This window comes from Lagopus muta, chromosome 13 (genome assembly GCF_023343835.1).
Source record: "Lagopus muta isolate bLagMut1 chromosome 13, bLagMut1 primary, whole genome shotgun sequence".
NCBI classification, from domain to species: Eukaryota; Metazoa; Chordata; class Aves; order Galliformes; family Phasianidae; genus Lagopus; species Lagopus muta.
Genome location: NC_064445.1, coordinates 111,597 through 135,759, shown reverse-complemented (window position 1 = coordinate 135,759; position 24,163 = coordinate 111,597). Strand labels below are relative to the sequence as shown.

At 42.0% G+C, this 24,163-nt stretch overlaps 1 protein-coding gene and 1 long non-coding RNA gene across 6 annotated transcripts in view; one reads left to right on the top strand and one right to left on the bottom strand.

The window, feature by feature from the left end:
* The window catches only part of MSN (moesin), a 39,630-nt gene extending 26,011 nt beyond the window's left edge, over positions 1–13,619 (bottom strand). The window contains exon 1 of one of the 2 annotated variants that reach the window (XM_048959372.1): positions 13,583–13,619. Coding sequence is in view for 1 of the 2 variants with exons in the window: in XM_048959371.1 (XP_048815328.1) it covers positions 12,553–12,564 (12 nt within the window). In the remaining variant the exon portion in view is untranslated. Of the gene's footprint in view, positions 1–12,552; positions 12,662–13,582 lie in introns of those variants that run through there. The other variant, XM_048959371.1, reaches the window with a different exon arrangement.
* On the top strand, positions 12,806–23,683 carry LOC125699644 (uncharacterized). 4 transcript variants are annotated; one of them, XR_007379641.1, is made up of 4 exons: positions 12,806–12,919; positions 14,825–15,970; positions 18,626–18,752; positions 22,160–23,683. It is a non-coding gene; the product is annotated as an uncharacterized LOC125699644 (long non-coding RNA). The 4 variants fall into 4 exon arrangements; XR_007379640.1 differs by having other exon boundaries at positions 14,825–17,672; XR_007379639.1 differs by having other exon boundaries at positions 14,825–18,047.
* The last annotated feature ends 480 nt before the right edge of the window (positions 23,684–24,163 follow it).

Genomic DNA, 24,163 nt, shown 5'->3' with positions numbered 1-24,163 from the left:
TCTGACATTTTACCTCACTTCTGTGGAGACACCAAGAGAAGTGATACCAGTGCAGAAAACACTCTGCCTTTATCCACCAGCAAAATGCAACTTTGTGGAGTTGATTTAGCACCACTAGCAGGACAGAGAGGGACAGCTGGTTAGAGCACACCGACCACTAAAGCAATACTCATGCTACTGGTTACCCACTCCTCTAGTGCTTGGAGACTAACATGCAAGTTTTTTAGAAGTCCTCTGTCCCATGCAGAGATTGGAAGAGTAGAAAACTTTTGCTTTATCTGACAAATGGGTTCAAAAAAAAAAAAAACAGATTTGGGGGCCACTCTACTAGCATTTTCTATACAAATATTCTCACATGGTTTATAGAAAGCAGCATATCCAGTAGGTGAAAGAACCAATCTCTGTTCTTGAAATGGACAGAGGAAGCTGACTGAGGTTGCACTAAAAATCTGGTACATAATATAACGCTAAAGTAGTCAGGTTCAAAAAGGAAACTAAATTGTTTACCCTAACATAAACCCTGTCACACCATAGCGTCAGAGCCCTAAACATGTTTGCTTGATTGTTACCACAAAAGACTATTATTTGAATCCATGATTTAAAAGGCAAGTCATTCAACCACATGAACACAAAAGTAGGATTCCAGCAAAGTTTGTTTTTTTCCCCCCCAAAAAAAGCTTGCAGTCAGGCTTTGCAACTCTACATAATTTACATTTCGATGACCAGTATTTACTGTACATTTAATATCTTACTTGTCTACTTCGCAAAAACACTTCTTTAGCCCAATTATTAATAAGAATAGTGAAAACTGCATTACTCCTGACAAGAGTGCTGCCCCTCTTATTTCATGAGCCCTTTCAGCAGATTTAGATACCTATCACAATCAGAAGCAATACAGCATGTTGGCAGACATCTCAAGACTTCTCTTGCCCTACTGTGGGAATTTTCTAGCTGAAGAGCAAAGCCTCTATGCTAACTGATCTAGCAAGTGTCCCTCTAAATTACACATTCCTGAAAACACTTGTTAGCCATAGTTCAAAAACCCTTATGTTCCTGTTACCATAAGATTCAATGAGCTGTACAGCAGAACTGAGAGCAACAGGCTACAAAAGTAAAATAAAAAGCACCGAGTTCTGTAAAGAGGCATATCAGTGAATGACTCGCACTCCTGGTTCTCAGCAGAACAGCCTCTTGTTGGAGAAAGTCTGTCTTTGGCACAGGACAGTACCGCAGTGCAGCAGGCAAGAGCAACTAGTTCCTGTAACTACCCTCATCAGCAGAGCTACAAGAAACTGCAGACAGGCACAAGTTTTTGAATCTTTCACCTACCAACACATATCTGTGCTAGGGTCACAGCCAAGATATTCTGCCTTTCAATTCCTCTTTCTCACAAGGGATCTCCTCATAGCTCTTCCATTTTCTCAACAATGATATGAAGTTGGATACTTCACATCCCAGAGACAATAAAATTATTTCATACAGTCAAAAATAAACTGGAATGCAGCCACGAAAAGAACTCTCTCTTTAAAGACACCTTGTGCAATTGAAAAGGTAATGCCTACAGAGCAGAGCAACACAGCAGCACTTTGTTGCTTTTCTGGTTCTTGAGATAAAATGTGACAAGCTAGCTTTTTGCTGAAGTCTCCCTTTACAACTGATCAATAGACCAAGGGGCCAGATCACAGGATAAAACAGTTGAACCTGAGGGGATCTTCAGGACAAGCCCCTCAGACGAGATTTGGTACTCATATTAAGTCAGGGTGGCTACTTCAGGTGTCTTCATACATGCCGAAGCCTCTTTTTCCCAAGTAGTGAACCAAACTTACAACCTCAAAGGACATCTTTTTTAAAAATTCAGGTCTCCCTCAAACCATATCGACAGATCTCGCAAGAGAGCTCCAGAAAAGCCTGTTCCTTGCTCAAAAGGGCTGACTTTTACCTTGCCCGCACTTTAGAGGCTGTCTTCAGCCACTCCCTCTGCCTCAACTTCTGTTGTCTCATAATCAGTATCTCAAAGATCTGGGCTTTTTTCAACAGTGCTAGCAAGCACACACTATAACACAAGCTTATAGTAAACCAGAGCTTTATCAGTGCCTGTTAATGGGATGGAGAACATAGAATTTTAAAATTCTGGGGGCACTGCTTACCTGGTTTAATTAATGATCAGGTTTAGGCAACTTTTATTCCTGTAGAAGTTCTTCCTAAGACTACTACCAAGTAAGTCATTCACAATTAAAAAGAAAAAAAAAAAACAAAACAGGGAATTTCTCTACACAGCTCCTCCTCCAAAGTCCTCAGTAACACTTTTCCCAGTTAAAGTTAATTGAATATAATTCCTTCCTTTACAGCCAAGCAGAGAGTAACCAGGTACATCCTACCAGTGGTACTTCAACACAATGGCTGCTGAAAGCCTAGCAACACTAAGCACAAAAAATTCTCCCCTTCTACAGTTCACTCTACAGAGAGAAAACAAAGCAAAATCTAGCCATACAAATCACTTGGCCGCCATGCTACCAGCAAACTTTGGTTTTTGTTTGCTGTTTTTTTTCTTTTTTTCTTAATTTTTTTAATTGTCATTTTTTAATTTGTTCTGTGCATGCTAGAAGGTGCCACTCTCCTGAGAAACAATGTATGCCTATTATGGCCTCTTTACCCTAATAGTGGGGTTGGCAGCTGTGCTTCACATGTCTGAGCTTAACCACATCCCTCATTAATGCTCTTCAACTTAACGGCACTCAGCAGAGCAGTGGGCGCGTTTGAAATGCCTGTAGCAGTGGGTGTGACATTTCTCACAGCTATTGAGCACACTTCTCAGGCAATCCCAGTTACAGGTTACAAACAAGTGTTTTGGTTCACCCTCCCCATTAAAATCAGTGTTATGACCCTGGCTGCTACTGTAGTAATTGAACACATGAAACAATTCCAACACCATCACTGGAAGCAGATCAGATTTTCTGAGAAGACTGCTAGACAGCAGCTTTTTGCCCCTTAAACTTGCATTAGTCTAGTCCTTTCCTTCCAAGCTTCATTTCAAAGACAGGAGATTTCCAAGTACCATTTAGCAGCTAAAATAAATAGTTCAAGGTGTTAAGAAGACATGTCTGGTAGCCAAGATGCATTTTCAAACTATCAACAGGCTTTACAAACCTAGCATCCAGTAAACACCTGCCAAAATTACAGCCAGCAATCTTGTTGGCAGGAGCTCAAAACAAGATCAAGACAGGATGCTAACAAATGTGACCCACACAGGCACACCGCATGAACGTTAAGTACCTAAAGGTTCATAGGTTAATGGATTGAACAACTAATTCCCTATGTAAAGGTCTCCAAATTCACCTACAGTCAGGAGCAGTCTTAGCAGTAACTTGAAACACAGGGCAATAAGAAAGCCACACGCAGAAGGTGCACTTATCATTCAAGAGAATTTCCTGGTAGATGCACAAAGATCACTTCTATAACTGAGCTCTTACTTCTGCAGGATTCTCATGTTTGGAAGAACAAGTCAGAAACGTACTCAGCTGTTTCAGATGCTTCCCTGCTCTTCCACCAAGAGACGTGCAGCTCTTAGGCTTGCTGATAATCAGCAAGAAGAGCAGCAACATGCAGCAGCTGCCTTTTCCAGACTTTCAAAGCAGTGCTTGGGTGTGGCACTTCGAACTCTTGGCCAGCTCACAGAGCTCACTGAGTATCTTGAACAATAGCCAGACTTCTAGGAGTTAGAACATAGCCTTATTGTGGGATTCAACTGCCCAGACTATGAGCCATCCCTCCAAATTTAACTGCAGGCAGAGTCAAATGTGAGGTAAAGCTGTTTCATCATCCTGTGATTTTCAGTTATATCATTTTCAGTGAGCTAGGAAAATCCTGCAATTTCCTTTCAGTACAGGGTCTCATGCATGCTGGCTGCTTCTACACTTATTTAGGTCACAGTTCTCTAAAATGAAGGATTTCCCTGAAGAAGCTATAGTACTTTAAGTGTAAATTTCCCCACCCACATTTGCTTTCCTCTCCAACCTATTTTAGGTTTCCAATAGCTCTGTTGGGACTGTACATAGCTTATAAAAGACCAGCTTGTGATCGCTGAAGTACCTTCTGTTATTTTAAGCTCTGTATAATTCAAGCACTTGAGCTTTCCTAATATAGAGAGTAGCTACAACAGCAGAATACACAGAACCCTGTGTCCCAAAAGGGTGGGTGTAGAGCTGCTGGCTGCAGCCTGGAGAGAGCAGCGCCAGCACACACAGGGTGTGGTCACACCACCATCCCAAGAGGCCTGTCACCATAATGCAGCCTCCCAGAGCCTCCTTTGGAGCAGTATGAGTATCTGGTAACTTTTTGGTAAAGCCTGGTTGTCACTACAGAGAACTGTAACTGCTACAACTGAAAGAAAAGAACAAAGCTTCAGACTCTCAGTGAACTGCTACTGAAATAAACTATTCCCAGCTTTCTACAGGGCTGCATATCCTGAAACAGTACTGTGAGCATCGCTAAGAAGCACCGGTGAAATGCATCATCACTGTCTGCGCCTCGGGGCTCTGACAGCTTAACATGATCTTGTGGCCAAGGATTAGCTTTCTATGGGAAACCATTTCTAGACTACTGCTGGACACAGACACCTTGTGCAGATCAACTGCACCAACACACTGAACAGACAAGCTGGGTATACTCAGTAACTTTTTAATAGAAAAAAAAAAAAAAAAAAAAAAAAAGAAAAAGAAAAAGGAGGTTGCTTTTGATAGGGTTTTGGTTGTGTTTTTTTTTTTTTTTTTTTTTGTGTCAATATAAATGAATAGCTCTTCTACTGTCTCCATCCCTCCACACTCCTGAAGGTAATCTTAAGAACTTCTAGGCATCTACATAATACTTTCCAAATTCAAGTATTTCCACACTATGTGTGAAGAAGTCAAGAACTACTGTCTCACTGCAACAAACACAAGACTCTGAACAATTCAATCCAACTTAGAAAGTGATTCGGCCTTGATATCAGCCTTCCGCTGAGCATGAAATAGGACCAGATGACCTCCAGAGATCTTCCTCAGCTTAAATTCTGATAACTCTGCAAGACCACAAAAGCTGCTGGAGAGGTAGCTACCCTGTACTAACCAGTTAGAATAACAAGTTCTGAATTTCAATAGAGAAAAACATATAACCACAACCATCCTGCCCATCAAGCAGCCAGCCTGAAAGGACATACAGTATATTGAGGAAATATACACAGATCACTATTTTAATCACTATTCCAGAGTAGAATATTTAAAGGATAAAAAAATTCTTATTCTTAAAGGTATTATGAATAAAAAGAGACCAAAGGGGCTAGCAGAGTTGTTGAGAGTTCTAACTCTTCACCCTAAAATTTGTCTGTCAGGTCAGTTTTTATAGTGCAACAAAGTAGAGAACAAACACTCAAGAGTGAATTTCAGTGTAGCTCAAAAGCTATACCGAAAGGAGAGATTTAGGCTACAATTGCATGTTTCATTGGACTCTGTTACAGAAAAAGAAGTGCATTTATTAAATGGTGTGACTAAATGATTGATTGCACTTTTCCACTACTTAGTCACTTCCCCACCTTAACTGCGCCTAATCCAGAGAAAAAGAAAGTTGAAAGTCATAAGGGCTTAGTAACGGGAAAAGGAGAAGCCAGTGATAAACAGACAAGAATGGCTCAAGTCTGCAGGAAGACATTCTTTTTGCCTAAAAAAAGAATATCTGGAGAACATAGGAAAGCACGCCGCAGCAGAAGCACAGTTCTCCACTATGCTGCATGTAAGCCTGTCTGACACTGATTTAATCTCAAAAAATTAAAAAAAAAAAAAAAACAAACACAAAAGCTTTGCATTATTTACACTCCAGTACACTGCTGAAGTTAGCATCCTCTTCAGAAGCCTTTCGCTAAGGCTAAGAGTGATCAGCAGTGCTATAAACTTGCAGGAGAGCATAGATCAGTCTGCACTATTCTGCTTCACTACTTCAGTTATCTTCTTTCTGATCTTTTCAGATATTTCTTTATCTCTATGCAGAACCGGTTAAAAAACAAAACAAAACCATCTCTTCCTTCTCAGCATGCCTAATCACCTCACTCCACAGAACTGATCTGATTCAGAAATTTTTCATTCATTCTTCCTTTTTGGGGCACCTCTCTTTTTTGCCTGTAGCTGTTAGTCAACCAATCATGGCCAATGGGAAGAAAAAACCACGTACAGCCCCCCCAAAAACCTCCTTTTCTATGCCTGGGTGTGAACATATTTGGGATGAGAACAGAAAATTATTCCCCCATGCTTCATCTGACTATGTGAGAATAGGTTCCTCAGGACAGCTGCAGCTTCAGAGGCATCAAAAATTAGTAGAGGTTCAGAAAATGAATATACATAGGCCAGAAATTTCTGACGGCCTCACTACTCCATTGTAGGACCACACATTCGCAGAAGCAAAGATATCCTTTCAGAGATACACAGGAGGGAAGCCATGTGTCCACATTTGCTACAGATATAATTGCCTCTTGCAAACATAAGGCCCAAACCTCTGCATTTTCAGATTTTCAACCTCCGAACAGCTGCAGTTGACTGCGTCTTTATAATCACTAAGTCACCAGTGATTTTGTTACTACCTGACTGCCAAGTATTTACTCCACCATCTATTTACAGTAAGAGCCAACAGTTAGCTACTGTAGTCAGAAGGGAGGGTATAATGCCAACAACTTCTAGAAAACTTCTATGTGTTTCTCCAGCTGGAGCACTCAAGTTGTTACAAAGAGGTTAACCAAAAATTAGTTTTCCATGAATCTAGAGACTTCAGCCTACTCTAGAAATTTCTGATAGGATAAAAACAAATTCCTTTGACACAGCAATATTGGCTGCACTATGCAAATCCTTGCTGTTCTCAAACACAGTCATGGAAAAGAAAGCAATTAACTAGTTGCTCTTCTTTTAAAACAGTTAGTTAGATGTCCCCCATTATTCCTAGGCAGAGAAGGATTTCCTCTTTTCCATCATTGTGTCTGCAACAGCAGGGACACTCCTCACAGAGGAAGTAGATTTCCACTATCATCACATCCAGAAGGCAGACAAACAAGACACCTGGGGGAGGGGGTCCAGGAGTTAGCACTGAGATCTCGGAACTCTTTTAGAAGCACTCCACTGTAATCCTTAGAACAATGCCTGAGCACAGACAGCAGCTTTATTGGGCAAATTCAGGGAAGACTTCTTGGGCACAGAAGAAAAAAAAAAAAAAAAAAAAAAGGGGAAGAAAAAAAAAGAAAGTCAGCCAAATAAGGCTGTTTAAGCTGCACCAAGCCAGGAAAGAGTGCAGGAGATGACGTAGTTAGAGGAAGCTTTTAGTCAGTTTCCTTTAAAACTGGGAGCAGGGCCAGAGCTCCCTCTGCCAGACAAGTTTCCCTGAGAGGTGTTAGTTGATCAGAAAGGATGCAGAGATCCCAGCAACTCAAGGATTCTCTTCCCCCTCTTCCCTTCTCCCCTCCCCTCAACCCAGTTGGTATTTGAAGGTGCCCAGAAGGTATTTGAAACTGTTTGCCAACTGTCTTTTATGAAGCTGTCTAGAGACGTCAACAAGCTCTGCACAAAGAGGAATTCACTTCAGACCAGATATCACAGCCACTATGCATAAAACAACAGAAATGAGTTTCCTCTAGAGGCAACAATGACATTTCCTGTCAAAAAAAGGAGTCCATATTAAGACATCTTATAAAGCAGCTGCATGAGAAAAGCAAGAATTGCAATTAACAATCAGGGGTTGATTAATCAGATGAGGCAGTTGCCCCCAAGGAAAGTGCTGCCACCCCCTTGCAGGTCCAAAAAAATTACTGCCTGTAAATGAGATAAAGTGATACAATATTTGCAAGAAGCAAGTAATGACCAGTCCTCTGATAATAAGCACTATTTCCCCCATAGGATTCTTACAGAAGTAGCAAATCTAAAGCTTTTCTGGGGCTTTTATTATAAGCACCTTACCAGACTACTTCTTGCGCAAGAAACAAACCAGAAAGCCAACAATTAAAAATCAAATCAACTAATATTTAATCCTATTGAACGTCTGATATGATAAGCACTCAACCCTAATAATACGCCATTTAGTTTTACGAACTAGGTCACGACTACCAGTTTAGATCAGGCACTCAGGATAGGCTTCCTCACCACAGTTTAAAACCGCTGTAATGGATGTTTTCCACAGTGCATTGACAGTTGGAGGTAGGGCTTTCCATAAGAAAGGGAAGTAAGATGTTAGCATTATGTATAAACAAAGTGAGCACAAAGGTTATCGAAAATACCTTTTTAACTGCAGCATAGAAGGCTCAGAAGTACGAACTAAAGCCTCTGCTCAGTATCATCAGCACCAACTGGTTCATCTGCCCAAGAAGTAAAACCTTGCTACTTCTGCTAGAACCAGGAACACAATGCAAGGTAGGGTATAAACATCCCACGACAGATATAAATCTATAGCCCTGCTAGTTAACCTGGTCCTACAACACACTCAGCATGTTTTAGCCATTGTTGCTTCCTAAGTACAAACTCATCTGAAATTCACCAATGGCAAAATCAGCTTCTATACAAAGCAAGGCCTTTGAGAGCTCTCAGTCACACCTTTTCAGTTCAATTCAATGCATGAGAGTGCTAGAAGAAAGATACAATGGATTGGTTTGCCCAACTAGTTAGCAACAACATCAGCCCAACTTCGATCAGCAGTGCCAAACTTTTTGAGTTATACCGAGGGAGGGAAAAAAGGAGATACAACATCCCAGGATCAACCCCTGGGAGGCAGAAGGCATCTGGAATGCTTTCAGTGTTCTGTTACAGTACAGTAGGATTCCAATCCAGGGCACCAAAAGTACCCATCCATTTCTAGTTACAGTTCCCACTGCTGCCTACCCTCTGCCTCCAGCTTTTAAGACCACTAGAAGAGTCCACAAGAAAAAAAAAATAATAATCCAATAATACAAATGTAGCAAACTGCTTATAGCTGCCACTTGGTTGCAGTGTTTAGTAGAAAGCTGCCACACCTCACGAAATGATCCAGCAGGATCTCCTGATACTTGCTACGCAGTCCCACAACCTTTCTTCTAACCAGACCCACTCCAATCCTAAAGACATCTGGAGTCCAACTGGAGTCCATCAATATTAGCTACAGGCAGGGTCCTTCATGCATCTTTTGGCATCTGTTACGCTGAGTTTTAGAAAATATTAAGGGAAAAGGCAGCAGCAAATTAGATATATTTTTAAATCCGAACTATCATAGTGAGCTTGAGACCTGCCAGTCTCACTGCTTTTTTGTTCTGAGGACTTCATGCTTGTTGAAGCTGATTTTCTCTGCAATACTTTGAAACGTAGAAGACTTATGTTCCGTACATACAAAGAAACAGCTCTGCTAATACAGAAAGAGGAGTCCAAACTTCACAATCCCCACTTTGAATCTGTTAGCTCTGATTGTATCAATTTATCCATGTTACCTAAAACAGAACTGCTCAGTTCTCAGTTCCCAGTGACAGGACAGTCACACGCTTCAAACAAGATAGATGCTCACACTCCCAAATTCTCAGTGACAAAACCAGTCACATAGCCACTAAGCCAGTACATTCACGGACAAAATAGCTAAAAATACATTGAAATATCAGCATTGAAATAGATGCAACTGGCACAGAAGAGTTGTCTTCCATTATCTCTTCACAGCTAAATATTTCTTGCAGTATTAAAGTTAAAGCAATTAACTATGGGGCTTGGACCAGCTGTCAATGTGACAACACATTCATTTTTACCAAGATTTGGAACCTACTGTGACATTCAGTTCTATCATCACTGAAATGGCTCTAGACCAGAGTACAAGACAGTGAACATGAGATCAGAGCCAATCACAGCCAACTGACTTCTCACAGCCAGCAGAGTTTGAAATTGACAGTAGTTTGCAAGAGGCATTTTACCAACCAACCACTTCCACCCCTTTGCAGTACAAAGTGTAGGGGGAATTGTAGTCCTCTTTTACAAGTACTTCAGCTGTTTACATCCTGCATGTCTTTTAGAAAAAAGTATATACAGAGTTGGCTGCTTAACTATAAGAGCACTCAAGATAAAACAATGAAGCCTTCCTGGGAAGAGTGTGACAGGATTAGTAAGCAGATCTATGATGCATTTTCTACATAGTTTACAAGGCCTTCAACAAAACCCCATCTTGACTGCAGACATTACACTTCACAACAGCAAATCATGTGCCACTAGTTCAAAGGTTACCTGATTTAATCTTGGACTCCTATTAATAGTGTACTAAAGCATAGTGCCCCTGTGAACAAATCTCATGTAACAAGCAATTTCTAGCTAGATATGTTAACATTTAGCCTGGCTTACCAGAAAGCAGGGCCTCAGAACTCAGCAGGTTTTGCTGCCCAAGCCACAAAGCAGCCACAGCATGTTCTGTATGCTTGGTGAGATGAATGATAAGAGCTACCAAACACTTTAGACACAAATGTTTTTCCTGCCCAGCCAGAACTGTTCCCTGGAACATTTCCTCCATCTGTCTTCTTCACAATGGATTTATTTTTGTAATGAAGCCTACATATAGCTACATCTATCTGCTCAAGTTTCACCTACATTTGACCTCAATTAAGGAAAGTTACTTGCGTTTTATTGTTTTGTTAATTAAGTATTTATTAGCAAATCTTAAGCTAGCATGTTAGTGGTCATGTTTCTTTCACATGAAGAACTGATTACACAGTTATGCCAGTGTTTCCTGTTCCTGTAAACCACAGCTCAAGAAATGATGCTTAAAGTATAATTTCAGTTGAGCCTGCAATTGCGGCAGACGGGGCAGGAAACTGAAGCGACTCCTCTAGCAGGAGGCCTGCAGCTTTCTCTCTCAACAAGCACAAACATGTGAACCACTTTCTACAACGTATAACAAAATACCTAAACTTCTTTATCTATTCCAGCTCTGACTGTTCTGTCAGAACTAGAAAGCAGCAGATAGCAAACGTGAATCCAGTTTAGGGTGTGTCTCCAGATTAAAAGGAGGCTGTAAGCACCTTGTAATGCAGTGTCAAAACACTTGGATTCATCCTAACAGCAGGAAACACTGCCTCATAAGACTCTCCATGACATATTCGGGATTTTTGGTCTGATTCATGATAAAAGAAGTCATTCCACAACTGCAAGTCCTCATCAGGCTAAAAAGCCTCAATTGCACTTTACACAGAAGTCTCTTAACCTGAGCTAATTCTGTGGATCTTACTGAATTTTTTGCCTTTTTTAGGAAGTAACTCTTCACTAATCATTACTATTGTTTGAAGAAAGGCCTTCCAAAACCTTTAGTAAGTACTGTGTTCTCAATCTTTAAGGGTTGAATTTGATTTCTTTTAATACTCCAATGTTTAAAATTAAAAGCAAAAATAAGCAAACAAACAAAAAGGAAAACACTAAAACACATTAATCCACCTCATCTGAGTGATCTGGCATGCTGGCATTTAATACAGCAAGAGAAACAGAAGTCAATTAAGTATGTAATTAATATCTATTTTAAAACGATAACATTAAACTACTTAAAAAAAAAAAAATCAGGGTGGATCCTGTTTCAACTTCCCCTTATGGAGGGGTGTGGTTATTTTGTTTGGTTCTCCCCCCCACTTCTCTCGATGTAAGAGATACGGTCTTTCAGTTTAAGATCACAAGTCCCTAGGCCGTTTCAGAACATTCTGAGTGAGGAAACATCCAGAGCCTTCCAGTCTGCTCCTTCCTGTTTTACCAACGAAGGGCAGGGACCAATTCTTTCTGCAGACAGGAGAAATTAAATTGAGAAGAAAAAAAAAACAAAAAAAAAAAGCTCCTTATTAGTCACTGAACTCCTGTTGTAACAAAGAGTCAAGTACGGACTTGAACAGACTTTCTGAAGTATCAAGATCTCTCCAGCCAAGAAATACTTGGAGTCAAGCTGGGACAAACCTCCCCTAGCAACCTAAACTGATTAATTACAGTTGTGAAAACCCCAAACTCCTCCTCTGCGCAAAGCACACGAGAGATAACCATAGATTTAATTAATTCCCCATCGGGCTCTACAAAGATTCACTTAACGCGCTCACAACACAGAAGACGCCGGCAAAGCAGAGCAAAGCAAAAAGGCGCCTCTTTATTCAGGCATTTTACAGAGGACAGGCGGCATCCGGGCGGAGCTCCTCGCTCGCCGCTGGTCAGGCGGCCGCCTCCCGCCCGGCCCGGCCCCTCCAGGCGCGGGATGCTGCGGCAGGACAGGAAGCGACCGGCGAGGAGCGCGGCGCAAGATGGAGGGGCGGGCGGATCCCTCCCCACCCGCCGCATCCCCGCCGCCGGGCCCGCGCCGCACTCCCCAGAGACCCTTCCTCCCTCCCCGGGTCACGGCCGATCGGCGGCCGCCGGCTCCGTCGATACCTCCGGGGCCCAGCCACCAGGAACGCGGCGAGCCCGGCCGCGAAGAGCTCCCGATGCCCGACGGGGCGGGCAGCCGAGGCTCCGCCGTCCCAACCCCGCCGTGCCCCAGAGGAAACTCGGGGCCGGACAGCCGGCTCACCCTCCCGGAGCGGCTCACCGTTTTCGGCATCTTCCCGGCGTTTTGGGCACGGCGGGCCGCTCGTCCTGCGCTGCTGGGGTTCTCCGCACTGCTTCTAACGGGATTCTCTCGCCCGCCTGTCCCGGCGCAAACCCCACCCCGCCGGCGGCCGCCTTCTTTTGGGGCTGTACCGGGGCGCGGCCCGGCCCCGTTAGCAGGGCGCGGCGCTTTCCTGCCTCGCGGCGTTGGAAGGCGGGGCCGGGAGACGCCGCCGGGACTACTGCAGGCCTTGCCCCGCTGGAGGGACCCTCTGCGAGGCGGCCTCGGAAGGGGAGCGGCGTTGGTGACGGCGGCTGAGGCCCACCGCGGCAAAAGCTGAGGAGTGGTCCATCGTCCCCGAAATCAGGTGCCCGAGAAACCGGGAAAGCCCCGGGTTCTGAAGTTCATTTGCGTATCTGATGTCACTGGGATTTCTGGTCCTTACTGAAAGCATTATTTTGAACATTAGCTGCGAGTTACGGGCAATTGCACTCATCAGAATAAGAGGACGGCAGTGGTGGTGATAGATCCTTTTGTCTTATTTAGTCAGAGTCATGTGCGCTGGGTGCAGCTCAGAGGTGCTGTGGTAAGTTGATGGTCTCTTTGACTCATGAGCACATTCATTGAGCTTGCTGTCATGTACAACGTTCTCATAGCTGCCTGTTTCACTACAAAGCACTCCACCAGCTTTGGGTATTTGAAAAGCATAACCAAAGGGGCTGTGGCTTCCTGTAGTTTGGCAGACACACCACTCCTGGTCCTCAAGCCTCCTCAAATGCCATCACCATAATGACATGATATAAATGAGCTGTCAAATCCATTGATGAAAAATGAGGACCACTCCAGAGTTTCCTGTGGTATCTCTGGGAGAGAGCCACTGATGGACAGAATCAAGTTCCAACATTTTTACAGGGTTTCAAAGAAGGCATTTGTATAATCAATGGATATCAAGATGTTACGATCACAAAATAAACAAGAGAGTTAGGCGAAGTGGACTATGATAACAAAAGAGAAAAAATGGAAGGCTTACCCTTATGCTGGGCTCACCACAAAACACCAGAAGGAGGAATCTCCAGACTAGATCTTTCCCCCCGGTAGCCAGCTCTTAAATAGGTCTAGGAGGGGGGGGGGAGCCAGGCTCCACCCCTTCTGGCAGCACAGGTGAATTGAATTGCCTTCAGCTGTGCTCCTCTGGCTGGCTCATGGCTCGTCTCAGGTGATCAATCAGAGGTTCAGGCCGTGACTCAGCAGTTCCCATACAGCATTTCATCTCATTTGGGATTTTGAACATAACTGCAAATATATATATATATATATATATATATATATATATGTATATGTAATTTTTAAAGTTAACAACTTGCATCTACAGGAAGAAATTTAAACATTCTCAAGAAGTGTAATGATTAATTTTTAAGGAAATTTTTAAGGAAAAAAGCCACTGGCTTCCTAAGGGTCTATTTTACATAGTTGCCTTTTTCCTTTTCTGATTCATTTTTACTCAAAGTTTTTCATGACAGTGTTCCACTTTCTTTTTTTTTTCCTCCCCCAACAGAAAATGATACTGACAGAAGAGCTCCAGAATAACAAAAGGATTTACTTATGATTTTAACAAATCATAGGGGGTGTGCATGGTGCCAGGTTTGAATTCAGGATTGTTAAGATGTTTCCCACTGATTCAAAGTTGCCCTATGGAAACTTCTTTGTCTCCTCTTCTTACGATAGGGAAAGTTGTGTTCTTTTTCTGTTGAAGCTTCTATTCCTTCATAAGACTGAGGTTACACTTTGGAGGATTTAGTCATTCTTTTTCATAGAGATAAAAGAATGTAGATGATAAAAGTCTAGCTATTTTCTTGCTACATTGAAGGAATTACAGTTTAGCATTCAAGGAACTGATGTTTTCATCATAGTGCTTAGGACAGTAGCCATGATGCAAAGGAAGTCCCTTGCTAGTGAAACAATTGGATCCAAAGTAATCATATTTGCACTCAGGGTGTGCTGGACATTGCCTGTGTACATAGAAAGTCACTAACTATATGTCAAGCAGTCTGTAAGCAGTCTGAATGGGTGAGACAAAGCAAAAGAAAATCTTCAGCATGACAGACACTTCTTTCTCACCTCACACCACTTCTCTTGTCCTTCTCTATTGCTAGTAGCAATAGCTAAAACAAAACACTATTGATGCGATGTTGAAAGACAATGGATCCTTGTGACAGGCACCAGCCTCCAAGCTTTACTTTCTGACCTACTTCTTCCTGTCCTCTTCCCTTAGAATGAGACATCTGAAATGTCTATGCTGCAGGATGCTCCAGCTACAATATCTTCAGAAATCCCTGCTGTGGATGTGCTGCACCAAGATCTGACCTCTACCACAGACCTCTCCTTTGCCAGCTGCTGAGAAAGGATTGTCGTATCAAATAGTCCATTTGCTAAGCTATCTTTAAAGGCCTGGCCATGTGTGAAAACAAACCCATTCATGGATCCCTTGAGAGCTACAGACAAGAGTTATCTTTCCTACCCAACTGAAGGATGAGATTTTAAGGGGTAAAAGAGTCAGCTGTCAAAATCTCCTCCTTGGAGGAGTCTGTACAGATAAGTAACAGCCTAGGGCCTCAAAAATGCCATTATTTCCAGCCCACTCAGGGCCTAGATAATATTCAAGTATGTCAGAATTTTAAGCATTCTTCTGGGAGAAGACCTGGTATTTCTCTGGGGATTTATTATCTTGGTTTTCTTCAGATCACATATTCTTTTAGATAGAAAAAGCACATCAGTGATGTGGTCTGGAAAAAAAAAAAAAAAAAAAAGAAATATTTAGCATGAGCTCTTTCTTCAGTATATAGTTTTCTTGGGTTAATGCTGGGTAACTTGAAACTTTCCCATAGCTATGAAAGAATCATAGAATTTGGGTTGGAAGGGACCTTTAAGATCATCTAGTTCCAACCTGCTGCTATAGGCAGGGACACCTCCTGCTAGATTAGATTGCTCAAAGCCCCATCCAGTTTGGCCTTGAATGCTTCCAGGGAGGGGGCACAAACCCATTGAGGACAACTGTCCAGTCAATTCCTTATTCGGTGAATGGTCCAGCCATCAAATCCATTTTTCTCCAATTTTGCAACCAGAATGTCATGAAGGACAGAGTCAAACGTCAAGTCCACATAGATCACAGAATCACCAAGGTTGGAAAAGACCTTCAATATCATCCAGTCCAACCATCCACTTATCACCAATAGATGATGTCAGTTTCTCTTCCTTTATCCACTGATACTGTAATTCCATCATAAAAGGCCACCAAGTTTATCAGGCATGACTTGTCTTAGTGAAGCCACTTTGGTTACCACCAATCACCTCTTTATTTTCCATGTGCCGTGGTAGGGCCTTCAGGAGGATCTGCTCCATGATCTTGCCAGGCACAGAGGTGAGGCCTGTAGTTCCCTGGATCTTCTTTTTTTTTCCTTCTTGAAAATAAAGTTACATTTCCCCTCATCCTATCAGTGGGAACTTCACCAGACCACCATGATCTTTGTCACGTTGTTTGCTTTCTACACTTTAAAAAATTTTCAGCAATGGGAAGAACAAGGGGGAATCTAGCAGGTATTCTGGGACCTAACTCCAAATATTTGCAGCTCAAGTAATAGATAACACAGCTAGCAAGGACGAAATAGTGAATGGGCATAACCTTTGCCAGTTTGGGTGAAAGGCAGTGACGTAAAAATGCTCAGAAGGCTAGGTAGGATTGGAACAACAAGAGCTTTAGAGACTGACACTGCCACCTTCTCCTCAGTGCAAGAGGATGGGCAAAAGTACCCCTGAAACTTATCAAGAGAGATTGTTTGTATGGATGATGGAGGGATTAACTCACACTTTTTTAACTGGACAATTCAAAACTTTGTATGTACAAAACCTAGAAAATCTTTTATCTAATAGAGCTCAGCCCAGCAAGTGCTTATATACAACAGTGACAAACTTTGTTGCAGAAAGGGAGATGAGCTGGATTCTTAAGCTAAGATCTTCAGTTGTGCCCCAGAGCAGCAGGCTCTTCGCGTGGTATTGTTTTTTTTCCCTCTCTCTCCTACTGAGCTTCCTTCTCAGGCATTTGGTATGGGGTTGAGTTAATGGTACTAGTGTGATGACCGTGTAGGACCCCTGCCTTTCTAACTCAGAGATCAGGAATTCCAAAACTATAGTTAAGGACACCAGGCAAGTCCTTCTGTGCTCTGGACAGCCTGGTCTGGTTGTTGGCAACTCTGCCTGTGCCAAGGGGGTTTAAACTAGATGATCATTGAGGTCCTTTTCAACCCAGGCTAAACTGTGATTCTATGATTCTGTGTCTCCCACAGAGCCCCTCAGAGGCTGAGTACTGGGCTGCAGTTGGCTCTTGTACAGGTGACCACTGGATAGGAGTCTATCAGGAATGCACTTACGCAATGAGGGTTTCTGAACACTTCAGAATGTAATAATCAGGAGTAAATGTATACAGAGGCAGTTCAAGAGAATGAAAAAGGGCCAAGAAGGACTCCCAGTACTGAACAGGAACCAGGGAGAAGCTAGTTGTGAGTGGGTTATTCAAGTCAGTACGTTCTGGCTGTTTAAAACAAAATCATGCTGAGAGCATATGGATCACCAGCACCCACAATGAAATATCACAGCTAGACTCTAGCTGCAAAGAGAGCCTGATCATAACAGGAAACAGCGGAGGCAGGCTCGTGGTGCTGTGATGCATCGGGTAGGGCATGGTGATTGCTAATATTCAACCACAAAGGCTTTTAGTCCATGCACAACTATGGAGAACAGCCAGGGCTTTTTTCTATTTGGTTCATGGGATGACAAAGGAGGAGCTCTATGGTCAGGAAGGAAGGAGGGCTTGCAAGGTATATTAATCTCTTACGGAATCAGCAGAATTATACCAGGGCTGAATTTGAGATAAATGAAGTGAGACCAAATTATTGTGGCAATTCTTGCCAAGTTTATTAGAAATATCAGAGTTCTGTGCACAAGTGTCAGTAGTTTGCCTGCCCTAGTTCATACTGAGTGTGACAGAGACTGACAGTCTTCGTTGATCTTTCATAAGATCACAACAATTCCTGCAATAAGATGTCAGTGACATTATGAAAGAAAAGGTAATTTAAAATATTCATATATGGTTTTCCATATTCTCATTTATACCCCTTCCTCCACCCCTCCCCCCCCCCCCCCAAAAAATCACATAAGGTGATTCATTAAAGATTTCCCTGGGCATTATGCCAGCACCCATGAAAAAAATATTCAAAAACCAAATGAAGAATCTCTGACCATCCAGTAATTGTTTGTTGTTGTAGAAAATAAAGAAGGAAAGAATGTGTGGAGGAGGAAACAAAGAGCTGGGTTTTATGGGAATAGAAAGCAGTGAACAGGAAAGAGAGCTCTGCAGGGACAGCAATAACAAATCTCATCTCTTCAAAAGTCCTGTGGCTGCCATCTACACAGGATCTGCCGACACTGTTCAAAGATCACAGGTTTCTTTTTCATATAAAAATGACCAATTTGCTTCTCTCTGAGCAAAGTAAAAGTACCTGAGACGCTGCAAATTCACAAACCCCATACTAAGGGAAAATCAGACTGTTGAAATACTGTCCTTTTTACATATAAATAAATAAATTAAATAAATAAGTATGTTTTTTTTTTTAAATAAATATATAAATATTATATTTATATATTTATTTAATATATATGTGTATATTGGGGGGGGACATGACACAGAGACTAGAAGATAGCTTTCCTTAGTCCTGTAAGCTGCACCACCAGTGGCGGACTGGATGGTTTTTCATTCTTTATTAGCCCAACTATAAAATTAATGTAATAATATTGGCTCTCTTAGAGGTACAGACAAAATTCCCATGTTCAGGTTTCAGGCAACAGTGCAAATGCCATGCTATATTTTGTGTTAATTATTTGTTAGTAAACATTTACACACAGTGTCTGAACTCTTAATTTAAAATAATTGTTTCCTGACTTTTTTTAAATTTTTTTTTTTTTTTTTTTTTTTTTTTTTTTTTTTTTTTTTTTTTTTTTTTTTTTTTTTTTTTTGAGACAGTCAGCGCAAAGAGTGCATCCAGCCTGGCCCTGAGCATCTCCAGGAATGGGATATCCACACTTCTCTGGACAACCTATGCCAGGGCCTCACCGCCCTCTGAGCAAAGAAATTCCTCCTCGCATTTAACGTAAGACTCCCCACTTTTAGTTTAAAACCATTTCCTCTTGTTCTATCACTATCAGATCATGTTGAAATACCACCAGATGAAGTTTGCATAATAGATATAGATAATCAAGGAGTCTAACTCTCCATATCTTACTACCATCATGCACAGCAAAAGATTTAATTTTCTTCACTTGAAAAATATTTCTTTACTCATGTTGCACAGTTGCCAAGAACAGCTGGAAAGTCAGTCAGGTACCTACCTGATCCACTTACACTGCAGATGCACAAATACTGTTTGGATTTGAACTTCTCAATATTATAGCATACCTATTTGTACACTCTGTTCTTTATAGGAAGTGGTGGTACATCCTGCTAACTTGAGAATTTCCTTGCCTATATGACAGATTCAAACAGAGCGAGAGAATAATAGACCCTGACATTGGTCTTGACTAAGGGTATCAGTAATCTCAGGGTACAACCCCAATGCTATGTGAGTGTGCAGGAATGAGCAAGCTAGAGAGCAGGTACCAGAGGAGGAGAGCTTTTGTCACCAACTCAGCAAAAGCTGCATTTTACCAAAGTCTGGGGCTCTCAAGAACACTTAAAAGCAGCCCTTGGTCTCTTGTGCAGATCTCCTTGTCCACTTATCTCCTTTAGGTCCAGCTGAAACAGCAGAACATAAGCCCTCTTACACACAGTCTGCTTCAGGATCCTGTTTCACAAATTTGTGACTCCAGAAAGCCGCTCACTGCCTTCTTACATACACAGGAAGGCCCAAGCAAGTGACCTTTAATGTTCCCAGCCTAAGACCATCTCCCCTCTGCACTCGCATAATGCTATGATGTGATGGAAAGTACAACAATAATAGCAGGGTAGCAAAGTCCTAGATTACAGAAAATGAAAATAAGCCCAAATGCAACAGCTGTGGATGCAGACTGAAAGGAAGAAAAGTTTACTTACCTTTGGAAGGCCTCAGGTATGCAGGGATCTCCAGAAGGATACCCTCACCTCCACTGCCAACCCTTAAATGAGGTCTGCATTTGCATGCACCTGAGCTCCCACCAGGTGCTCAATCACTGTTTCAAGCCGCAACTTAGCATTTCCTCTACAACTCATAGGCCATTTAATAGGGCCACTTTGGGAGACGGAACACAGTTATTCCTCTAAGTTATCTATCATAAGTAGCAGTTGTCTGTCCTGAAGTAGTAGCCAGTAAATAAGCTATGTGCCCACCCTCAGGCAGCCCTACTTCTGATGTTGGCAGTAGTTTGGGTTGTAGTGCATTCAGCTGCAGGCCAGTACGGCACGCAGGCTGTAACCAAGCTGGATTAAGAAGTTTTCACCCCTCCTGTTATCTCTACAGATAATTCTCATGGGAATCACCAGTTATTCAGCCACTAGACTGTATTAGTAAGCTGCATCTACACTAACTTTTTAGTTCAGATCAGGAGTTGCTTTTTGAAGTGAATTTCCTGTTCACTGCACTTCATTTCCTGTCGTGATGTAGCCTCGTAATTAGTAGACTAAATTCTGTTTGAATGAAAATACGCCAGAAGATGTGCTCCAAGAATACACCTAATGAGCTCCAGCAATAATTTGGTTAACAAGACAAGAATAGAGCATCTCCAATATAAGCTCCCTCTGCAAATTATTTCATGTCGATGTTAGATATTTAACAGCAGCTGTTTTGTTTTCCAGATCTGCCTCTATTATACCACACTACTTAACGTAGACACACTTACCTGTCAAAGTAATCCAGGATTGCCTTTGTGTCTATTGAACCTGTTTAAGCATTTTTATTAGGACAGATTTTAAACTACCTCAGAGCTGGTAGAACTAAACAGGTGAGCGAGGAGAAATGCAGATGTACTGTGGGGACAGTAACCTCCAAAGCAGTCTCCAATGCAGACAGAATATTGTCCTCAGCATCAGGACATCAAGGCACACCTGGGGGCTAGGCTGGCCAGTGCTGCACAGATCATTAAACTGTAGTTCTGGAGTTGGCTTTTAAACCCTCCTACCCTCTGCAAAATGCCACAGCCTCATCCATGGACTGAGTATTCACTGACAGAAGTCAAACTCATCCTTAAATGTGCATGATTCCCCAGAGATTTTACCCACAAGTTAGCACTCACACACAGAGCTGCTGGCATTGCTGCATATAAACCTAGCTTCTCCCTACTATTCCAGGGCTCTTCACTGGCTCTGTGATCCAGTTCACACAGAGCAGAGCAGGAGGGAACTGTCTCCTCATGAACATTAAGTCACTGCTCCCCACTGTACTAAAACTTCATCAAAATTGATGCACTTCAGCCTTAGCAATAAAGAGGAGAGAGGAAACTGGCCCATGATTCCAGCTAGTGACATATAATATGGAAGATGATCTCAGCACTGTTACAGACAAATCACCCTTTACCATTTCTTTCCGTGGCATCATTCATTTTTTCCTGAGATTTAGATCTATTTTTGGAGGTCATAAAAATACACAGGGAGTTGCCAGTCATTTTTATTCCAGTGCAGGAACATTATATACAGAAGATATTATTTTTGGCTCCTGCTTGAATTTTTGTATTTTTTTTCTCCAGGTGAGAACCAAACCCTGACAGAAGATAATGTTGTCTAGATAACTATTACAGCTGCTTCTGTGCTAGGACGTGGAGCAGCCTCAAAACAAATAATTAATTGTAAAAAAATCTAGAGCATCATTGTGCAGGAGATGCCTGGGGCTGGAGTATAATCTAAAGTGTTCACCATACTTCTCCTACCCAGTTTACTCACAAGTGAAGGGAACTCCCTCCCACCTTGTTAACACTACAAAGTGCAATCTGAAGTCAGCATTATGTGACTGTGAGAGGCAGACACCCCCAGGCAATACCAATTCCCCCCAACACTCTACTTGCAGTCCTTTTTGATCCACATCTGAACACAGCGGTGCACCACTCAGCACACACTGCCTCAGTTAGACACGGACGTGGCAGATAGCATAACTTGTATTCCCTAGATTTTTACAAAGTTAACAAGTTAAAAAGTTTAAAAGTTACAAAGTACTCCCTTGCCATTCTATCTCTGTTCTTAAAATGCACAGTGTTACAGTAGGTCACTCAAAACAGGGATGGATAAGTGGGTAAATAGATTGATAGATATGTAGGTAACAGATGGATAAGTAGATGTATACATGCACACATACATACAGTGTTCTTAGAAATTTTGTCCTAAAAGTGACTGCTATTCAGCAATAGACACAGAGAAGCAAGTACTCCATCTCAGTAATGCCTGTTCTGTTTCAGGAGGATTCTTCTACCTTCATGGGGACTACAAGCTTATATTTTCAGAACAGCCATAAAGTTTTTCCTTTGCCTCACAGTTTTTTCTCTCACTCAACTAATTTCTGGTTTTCAAATTGCTTGTCCTGTTTTGTTTGTTTTTCAGAAAATTCCCTGAGTTAAAACTACAAAAAAGCCCTCAACATCAAAACCGGTCTTCCAAGCCTAAACATATTTTGAGACAATCTCCAAGCCTAGATGATTTCTTCCTTCACGAACAGAAACATCCATACTCAGCAATCCTGGGGGCAGAGAGGATTTGTCCACTGCTGCAGATGTCTCTGTTCATTGCAGGGGAGTTGGACTAGATGACCTTTAAGTGTTCCTTTCAACCCAACTGATTATATGAAGTTTGTACAGTGGTTTGAAAATACAGAAGTCCTCCATATCATTCTGTTTTAGAAACCATACTGCTATCAGCATACCTAAGTCCCTCTCAGTGAATGATTCCTTCTCAGCATACAGCTAATCATTAAGCAGAAAAGATGGATCCTCAAGAGCACAGGAAATATCAGAAGTCCTCACCGAAGCCAGAGAGTTAGATGGCCTTCTGACACTCTAAGGGCTGAGTCAGAACATACCAAACTTTTGTTTGGAATGGGCCTTTGGGATTTCTGTGCTGAGAGAAGCAGCAGGGCATGGATCAAGCTGTGTCTTCCCTGAACCACAGCACAAGGCTTCACTAACTTGTCAGCAAGCCTCCCTGGACTCACAGTGCTCCATCTTTTCAGAGGGATCGTGGAGATAAACAGCGTGCAGCAATTTCCTATGGCACCAATTACCAACCGTATGAGTGGAGCCTCATAGATTAGAGTGCTAAAGTCTGTCTCTGCAGGGAAGAGCAAATTGCCTCACACAGAGCTCTAAGACTACCACAGAACACTTGTTGTCCTCTGCTGACAGCTACCAGAAGAGCACCGAATCAAAACCAGTCAGCAGGCACCCGGTTTGCTGGAAGGAGTTTGATCTGATGCATGCTTGTACTCCCTAGTTACTGTCCACATCCCTCATAGCAGGACATCCAAAATAAGGAACAGACCTACATGTTTTGAAACACATTGAGAACTAGAGAATGAGTTTGAGATTTTTTTGCTTCCTAGCTACACCAAAATAACTATTTTCATGTCTGAAGTAATTATTTTCATTATTCTTATCATTGTAGAATTCAATATGTATATATGCTCACACTTACCCAGTTCCAGGACCTCAGGATTTTAAAAACTCAAAGCTAAATCATCAACACTGGCACTATTGCTTTACTTCACTACAATGAACGTCAGTGTTAAAATAATAGAAGACGTGGCTCCGTATCTCTGAAAGTGTTAAAACTAATGCTCGTGTGAAAGAAGCCTTAGTTCTAAACTTTACACTGTACTGGATATTCTCTCCGAAGGACTGGCCCGCAATACTGACCATACTTTATTACTTCAAGTCATACTCTGACTATTGTATGTTTCATAATCCATGAAGTTTGACTTCTTAATCATTTTTGTCATTGGCTTTTTCATCTCATGCTGTAAATCAGCATTACAGAGATAAAAAGACACTTCTGGTTAAGATTTTTGCATTCGATAAAAGCAGCAAAAAAAAAAAAAAAAAAAAGAAAAAGAAAAAGTAATTTACCTCCAACTCTCCAAGTCATTAATCAGAAGTTTTCCATTGTGTTCGCTAGGAGATGAGTAATGACACAGCAGTAATGTGTTGTGTTGATCCTCCTCCACTGTGACATCTTTCTGCCTTCTGCTTGAGTTGATACACAAAGAGCTAGGAAACATCATGGGTCTTGTTTTGCTTTTGGCAGCTGTAACGATAGGGTTTCCCCTCATCTCACAGCCACGCTGCGTGTTTCCTCAGGATTCACACCAGTAAGGTTAAAACTGCACAGCAGAGCCATTTTTTCCATTTTTGTTTATGAAAAGAAAAAAAAAAAAAAATCAACAATAAAGAGAGCAGCAACCACAACCTATTAGCCTTTTCTTTGTCTACTGGCATCCACAGAATCACAGGGGTTGGAAGGGACCTCAAGAGATCTATTCCAACATCCTCTGCTAAAGCAGTTCATATATGCTGTAGGTTATTCCTCAAGGATAGCTGCTGACAATACAAGCAT